Source organism: Staurois parvus, unplaced genomic scaffold (genome assembly GCF_062004578.1).
Source record: "Staurois parvus isolate SC_StPar_1 unplaced genomic scaffold, SC_StPar_1.0 ptg002002l, whole genome shotgun sequence".
Classification (NCBI taxonomy): Eukaryota; Metazoa; Chordata; class Amphibia; order Anura; family Ranidae; genus Staurois; species Staurois parvus.
Window position 1 is genome coordinate 183472 of NW_028319798.1, and position 8404 is coordinate 191875.

An 8404-nucleotide genomic window follows, 5' to 3' on the forward strand; every position below is an offset into this window, starting at 1 on the left:
GGAGCTAAAGAGTAGGTCTTGGGACAGAAATTATGTTAAGGAGTTCCAGAAGATGGGAGAGGCTCTGGAGTAGTCCTGGAGGTGACCGTGGGGGGGGGGGGGGGGAGAGAGCAGGAGGTCTTGGGTCAGAAATTATGCTAATTATGTTCCAGAGGATGAGCGAGACTCTGGAGAAGTCCTAGAGGTATGCATGGAAGGAGGTGGAAGAAGGTGACAAGGGGCCTAGAGAGCAGATGCCGGGATAGATATTAGAGTAAGGAGTTCCAGAGGATGGGAGAAGCTTTGGAGAAGTTCTGAAGGCAAGCATGGGAGGAGGTTACAAAGGAGCTAGGGAGCAGGAGGTTTTGGGCGGAGCCAAGAAAATGGTTTGGTTAGTATTGGAGACTAGGTGGGTAATGTAGCTGGGGCAGAGTTGGGATGGCTTTGTATGTTGTTGTTCGTGTTTTGAGTTTTATTCTTTGGAAGAGCGGAAGCCAATGGAGGGATTGGCAGAGGGGGTGGCGGACACTGAGTGGTTGGTAAAGTGGACAAGTATGGTGGTAGGGTGGTTTGGTCTATAACATTTTCCTGAGGCTTTTGGACAATACTGGTGCATTTCTATTGGTTCTGTAGGGTTGTCCCTAAATTCACCAATCTGCGAAGCCATGGATATTGTTTGTTCATACGGGAACATCTAAATTCGCTTTAAATGGAAGTACTTGAGCAGCAGGATTATGTATTTTCACCCCTCGAGTGCTTACAGTTTAGTTTGTATTTATTTGTGCTTTTGGAGCAAGGCTTTCTCACGCTGCTTTGAGTTTGATCAGCTTTTAACCTTCTGCCATGTTGTTCCTGCAGGTAGCGAAAATGGCTACAACATCCCCCGAGTCAGCCTCTGCCCAGAGGTGGCCACGTACCTGGCCTCTCCGCTGAAAGACCTCATCAACCAGAACCCTCGTGAGATGAAAGGTGTTTCCAAACGCCTCTTCTGTGATGCCTATATGTACATGTACCAGTCCAAGAGGATGGCACTCTACAAATGAGACAGATGCTCAATGTTGCTTATCTCGACCTTCTGAGGTAGTTGGAGGACATATAAGTGTGATGCAAGTCTGTCGAAGTCAAGGTTATCCAGAAAGGGTTGTCAATCTGGGAAAAATCGAATGGATAGAAATCTTACCAGAAAATTGCTGCTTCTGTCAAAGTGAGACTTAGACAATCGTTAAGTCTGGATTTGCACTGAAAGTTCCCCCTACATCTATGAACTACGACATCAAGAAACAAGTTTACCTTGTGCCGTTAAAGGTACATTCTAGACTGTGCATTTCTACTTATAAAAGCTTTATATTTGCCATCTTACTTGGCTCTATTTATTGCCCTGACAATCCTTCAGTCTCTCAGGATCTTTAATGTCGAGATCTCTAGTTGTAGATCCCAGCACTGTATGCCTGCTGTGTCCATCATGAGGAGCTCCCACCATCATTGCCCTGAGTTCCTGGGTCTCCGCACCTGCTATGCCTTTCGTGAAGGCCTCCCATCACCCCTGACCTATGTGTTGGAGTCTGTACACGTGCTGTGCCCATTATGAGGAGCTCCCATCATCCCTGCCCTGAGGTCCTGGGTCTCCACACCTGATATGCCTTTTATGAAGGTTTACCATCACCCCTGACCTATGTGTTGGGGTCTGTACACCTGCTGTGCCCATTATGAGGAGCTCCCACCATCCCTGCCCTGAGGTCCTGGGTCTCCACACCTGCTATGCCTTTTATGAAGGCTTCCCATCACCCAGGACCTAAGTTGCAGGGTCTGTAGAACTTCTGTGCCCATTATTAGGGAGTCTTAACATCTCTGCACTGATGCCCAACATTCCTTCACTAAGTTCCCAGGTTTGTACACTTGCTGTCCATTTTGAGTGTTTCCTACTGTCTCTTTTCTAGATTCCCAGGGTGGTTTACACAAGGTGCTCATTATGAGAGTCTCACCTTCTGTACACACCTGGTGTGTGCTCATTATGAAGGGTTCCCACCAGAGGCGGACTGACAACTCATGGGGCCCCCGGGCAATAGGAAATCATGGGGCCCCTGTGTCCTTTCCCACACTCAAACCACATCCAAAAAAGCCTATGAAAGGTACTAGGGGCATCTCATGTGGCCAATATACTAAGAAAGTTATTAAAGAGGTTATTAAATACATTAACGTGTCACCCAATGTATGGTCTCCATTCAGTAGCCAAAAGAGGCATACAAAAAAGGAGGGTTGTGAAAAGAGATTCACAGAAAAGCGGCTACATAATGAACAGAACGTGACATTAAGGGAATAATTTCCAAAAATTATGCTTTATTACACACAAATGAATATGACATATGGGCATTTGCCCTGGTTTACCATCACCTCAGTATGAGACAATACACACAGACCTAAAACCATTTAAAATGACACAAAAACCGGTCTAAATGTATGTGTAGCAGGGAAAATGGCTACATGAGTCTAGTGTCCCTGCAACACAAACACACAGGTGAACACTTCCCTAGGGAGGTGTATCCAAAAATTATGCCATGGGCATACCATAATAGAGGATATGAGGGATTAAACAGTAACCATAATGGCAAATCCCTATCAAGAAATCCAAAAAATTATGCTGTAAATATATATATCTCACATGTATGCAATGGAGCAAGCACAATATGCGTCAAAAAGGAGAGTAGCAAGCCTCAGGCCTGTATGAAGGAAGACATAAATGTCAAATATATTGTACAATACATTCCTGTGCCGGCACAAGTGGTTGGGGCCCATTCATCTGTAATATAGATAGCTGTTTCCTAGAGCTCTTGGATGGGAATATGCCCCATTTATTTCCAGGATGGAAGAAAAGATGCACACAGCAGCACTCTGCTTGAAATGGTTTCTTCACCACTACATGTGGACTATACACCACTTTTTGTAGGAAAAAACAAGACACATCCCAAAGACTCTTCTGCCTGTTGAAATATATATGGTATGTCTTGTTTCCTATACAAAGCACCATGATGTCCCCATCCTGTAGTGAAACAAACAATATGTGGGAAGTCACTGACAGAGCTCACACTCTATAGAAGATATATAGGTCATATAGATCACAGAGGACCATATATCTAATGTCCTGCAACAATCCACTCACCACCTGTGCTATGGATAACGGGAATGAAAGAGAAATCCTTCATAGGTACTGCCATACAGGGCCAAGGCGGCCAAGGAACCACCGCTGACATCCGCCGATATACCGCGGGTTCCAGCCCCTTCTCGGCGCTTGTGCTGCTTAGGCTTGCCTCATGGCTTGTGAAGATGGCTTCCTCCTTATGGGTCAGCGTGCGTTCCACCTAGTGCGCATGACCGGAAGTGACGTATCTGACGTATGACGTCAACGCGTTTCGCCGATGGGCGTATCTCACTCAGCTTCGTCAGGACCAATGAAACAACCGCATTTCAATTTCCTATTTATAGTGGGTAAAGACCCACCCACTATATGCCGGCACAGGAATGTATTGTACAATATATTTGACATTTATGTCTTCCTTCATACAGGCCTGAGGCCTGCTACTCTCCTTTTTGACGCATATTGTGCTTGCTCCATTGCATACATGTGAGATATATATATTTACAGCATAATTTTTTGGATTTCTTGATAGGGATTTGCCATTATGGTTACTGTTTAATCCCTTATATCCTCTATTATGGTATGCCCATGGCATAATTTTTGGATACACCTCCCTAGGGAAGTGTTCACCTGTGTGTTTGTGTTGCAGGGACACTAGACTCATGTAGCCATTTTCCCTGCTACACATACATTTAGACCGGTTTTTGTGTCATTTTAAATGGTTTTAGGTCTGTGTGTATTGTCTCATACTGAGGTGATGGTAAACCAGGGCAAATGCCCATATGTCATATTCATTTGTGTGTAATAAAGCATAATTTTTGGAAATTATTCCCTTAGTGTCACGTTCTGTTCATTATGTAGCCGCTTTTCTGTGAATCTCTTTTCACAACCCTCCTTTTTTGTATGCATCTCATGTGGCCCCCTACTGACCCCGGGCCCTTGGGCAGTACCCGAGTGGCTAAATGGTCAGTCCGCCCCTGGTTTCCACTAACCCTGCATTGAGTTCTTAGGTCTACACACCTGCTGTGCACATTATGATGGGCTCCCACCATCCCTGCATTGGGTGCCCGGGTCTGTACACCTGCTGTGTCCATTATGCAGGGTTCCCACCCTCTTTGCTCTGCATTTCTAGGTCTTCATACCTGCTGTGCCCATTATGAAGGATTCCCACCATCCCTGTTGGATTTGTATAATAAACACCCCTAGGTGGGTGGGAAAACTTATCACACCCTCAAGATAGGAAAACAGAACCAGGAACAATGGCAGGGATATTCTGACACTGAGGTCTTCAAGGGATACAGGGAGCAGGCAAATGACTCTGCCTACAAGACTTGACTTATAACTAAAATTTTACAGGTTGGTTCTTTAAAATAAAATTTACAGAGTGGATGAGCCATTGCTTGCCTCCTTCTGAAAAACCTGGCTGTTATACTGAGTCATTGGCTTTAATTAAGTAAAGTACATTATACGACATAAAGTATGTGGACACCCTTCTAAAGGATTGATTTCAGGTATTTCTAATGAAGAGTACTGGTACTACTCCATCATGCAAAAGCATTGTTCTCTTCCAGCCTTATGGTAACAGTTTGGTGAAGACCCTTTTCTGTTCCACCACTACTGCCCCGTGTACAAAGCCAGCTCCATAAATACATGGCTTGACCAGTTTGGTGTGGGGGAGCTTGAGTGTCCTGTACAGAGCCCTGACCTCAACCCTACTGAACATCTTTGGGATGAATTGAAACACTAATTGTGAGCCAGGTCTTCTCATCCAACATCAGTACCTGACCTCACAAATAGAAACAGCGTCCCCCAAACCTTGTGGGAAGCCCTCCCATAAGGGGAAGCCAGCTCCATAAAGACATGGCTTGATGGGTTTGGTGTGGAGGAGCGAGAGTGTCCTGTACAGAGCCCTGACCTCAACCCTACTGAACATCTTTGGGATGAATTGAATCACTAATTGTGAGCCAGGTCTTCTCATCCAACATCAGTACCTGACCTCACAAATGGAAACGGCGTCCTACATACCTTGTGGAAAGCCCTCCTAGAAGGTGAAGTCAGCTCCATAAAGACATGGCTTGATGGGTTTGGTGTGGAGGAGTGGGAGTGTCCAGTACAGAGCCCTGACCTCAACCCTACTGAACACCTTTGGGATGAATTGGAACCCTGATGGTGAGCTCTTCTTATCCAACATCAGTACCTGACCTCACAAATGGGCACAGATTCTCACAAACGTACTCACATTTTGTGGAAAGTCTTCCCAGAAGAGTAGAGGATGTTATAGTTGCAAAGCAGCAGTGAAAGGGGTGGGTGTCAACTCAGTATTAGTGGCTATGGTTTTGGAATGGGAAGTATGACAAACTCATATAGGTGTGATGGTTAAATGTCCACAAACCTCTGTCCATATGGTGTATAACATATGCAGACCAGGAAAATTAGAAGTCTTTATCTACGTACTTGTACTGGGCTACTGATTTCAAGTATTGAAGCTAGAGGATCAGCAAGATGGTTAGACATCTAGCATTCAAAGAAGTCAGCAATGGTGGTGGCCATGTTTCCGATATTACCAGTTTCCATCAATGCTAATGGAGGCTACAAAGCGACACCTTCGCAGGATTGGTATAGACTGCAGTCTTACTATTTCACTTAGATGAGGCTAGAGCTACATAGGCAGTTTTAAGATCTTGCTACCAAGAAATTTATAAAGTAACTCCACCCCTCCAAAGCCTGCCTTATTATATTTTTTTCCAGAAAAACTCTATACAAACCTTTTTTGCTGCATTTTTTAGATTGGCATGGTGACCTCACAGACTCTCTTTTTTTTTTTTTTCTTTGTAACGGTCCTTCCGTGGCATTAACATATTGATAGTGGTACTCAGACCAGTAGTATTGTATTATGATGTCCTCCCAAGGGGTGTGTCAATGATATCCTGGGTTCACAGGAAATGGGTTGAATGCACCTTGCCATCACTGAACCCAGAAGGGACCAATGGCACTGGCCGGAGGCAGAAGCAGGGCACAGCGGTGGAGTAGTACTTGGGCACAGCATCATGTTAACCAGGGATGTATTTACCACAAGGTAAACAAGGCATATGCCTAGGGCGGCATTTTGTAGGGGGGCAGCACTGCCCCCCGGAAGAAGGGAAATGTGCGGTATGGGGACCAGGTGGGATCTGAGAGAGGCTGTGGGCTGCTTGATGGTGGCTGGGCCAAGTCATGCATTTGCTTTAGGTTCGATATGTAAAGTTAGGTCCGTATATATATATATTTGGACTCCGGCACAATTTTAGATCTTTTCAGGTATTTACCAAAACATCTTCCAGCTCTAGTTCTATAATGGATCTGGGCGGACAGTGCGCACTCTCAGGTTTAATTTGAGGGTATGTACATCCAAATTGGAGGAAGGGTTTAGGAATTACAGCTTTTTCAAGGGACCAAAAGTAATTTGACAATTGAATCAAAAGCTGTTTCATGGCCAGGTGTGGGCTACTGCATTATTTCTTCATCGGTTAAGCAGGTAAAACATCTGGAGTTGATTCTAAGTGTGGTATTTGCATTTGGAATTTAATTACAGAGTCTTTTCAGTGAGTACAGATGTAATGTACACTCACCGGCTTTACTAGGTACACCTTGCCAGTAGCGGGTTGGACCCCCTTTTGCCTTCATTCTTCATGGTATAGATTCAACAAGGTGTTGGAAACATTCCTCAGAGATTTTGGTCCATACGTTTTTCTAATCTTCTATTGTCCAACTTTGGTAAGCCTGCGAAAATTGTAGTTTCCGTTTCCTGTTCTTAGCTGACAGGAGTGGCACCCGGTGTGGTCTTCTGCTGCTGTAGCCCATCTGCTTCAAGGTAGGACATGTGCGTTCAGAAATGGTATTCTGAATACTTTGGTTGTAACGAGTGGTTATTGGAGTTCCTGTTGGCTTTCTATCATCTGGAACCAGTCTGCCCAATCTCCTCTGACATCCACAAGGCATTTTCCTCCACACAACCGCCGCTCACTGGATATTTTCTCTTTTTCAGACCATTCTCTGTAAATCCTAGAGGTGGTTGTGTGTGAAAATCCCAGGAGATCAGCAGTTTGTGAATTATTTGACTAGCCCGTCTGGCACCAACAACCATGTCAGGTTCATAGTCATTTAAATTTCCTTTCTTCCCCATTCTGATGCTCGATTTAAACTTCAGCAAGTCGTCTTCACCACGTCTAGATGCCTAAATGCATTGAGTTGCTGCCATGTGATTGGCTGATTAGCAATTTGTTACACCAAGCAGTTGAAACAGGTGGACCTAATAAAGTGGCCTGTGAGTGTATCTTCATATGAATTACCGTATTTTTCGCTCCATAAGACGCACTTTTTTCCCCCCAAAAAAGGGGGGAAAATGTCAGTGCGTCTTATGGATCGAATATGGAGCGGCCGGTCCGGTATTTCCACCGCCGCCGTGTCAGAATACCGGGCCGGCCGCTCAGCTCTGCAGTGGGACCTTACCTGTTCCTCTATCCAGCGGCGCGCTGTCTTCCCGGCTTCTGTAGTGTGGGCATGACAGCCGGGTGCCAAGTGCGCATGCGCAAGAAGCGGTGCTCTTTGTGAATCGTAAGGCGGCACCTGGGACACATGACAGATCCCAGAAGCCGCCGGACCAATCACAAAGCGCAGCGCTTCTCGCTCATGCGCACTGGGCATCTGGCTGTCCGCCGAGTGCCCACACTACAGAAGCCGGGAAGACAGCGCGCCGCTGGATAGAGGAACAGGTAAGGTCAAAGAACAACTCCGCGGAAGTAAGAGCGGGTACCTGTCAAATTCAGGCACCAGCTCCCCCCACTCCCCAAAGGTCAGCAGTCATCTCCTGTACTGTCCGCAGTCTCTTATCATCCCCTGTACTGTGTCCGCAGTCTCTGGTCATCTCCTGTACTATGTTTGCAGTCTCTGATCATCCCCTGTACTGTGTCCGCAGTCTCTGGCCATCTCCTGTACTATGTCCGCAGTCTCTGGCCATCTCCTGTACTGTGTCCGCAGTCTCTGGCCATCTCCTGTACTGTGTCCGCAGTCTCTGGTCATCTCCTGTACTGTGTCCGCAGTCTCTGGTCATCTCCTGTACTGTCCGCAGTCTCTGATCATCCCCTGTACTGTGTCCGCAGTCTCTGGTCATCTCCTGTACTATGTTTGCAGTCTCTGGTCATCTCCTATACTGTGTCCGCAGTCTCTGGCCATCTCCTGTACTGTGTCCGCAGTCTCTGGCCATCTCCTGTACTGTGTCCGCAGTCTCTGGCCATCTCCTGTACTGTGTCCGCA

At 46.1% G+C, this 8404-nt stretch overlaps 1 protein-coding gene across 1 annotated transcript in view; it reads left to right on the forward strand.

The window, feature by feature from the left end:
- The window catches only part of LOC149433059 (ubiquitin carboxyl-terminal hydrolase CYLD-like), a 92346-nt gene extending 91008 nt beyond the window's left edge, over positions 1–1338 (forward strand). Inside the window, exon 16 of the mRNA XM_089664702.1 lies at positions 838–1338. Within this exon, the coding sequence (XP_089520828.1) occupies positions 838–1022 (185 nt within the window). The 3' untranslated portion in view covers positions 1023–1338. The remainder of the gene's footprint in view (positions 1–837) is intronic.
- The last annotated feature ends 7066 nt before the right edge of the window (positions 1339–8404 follow it).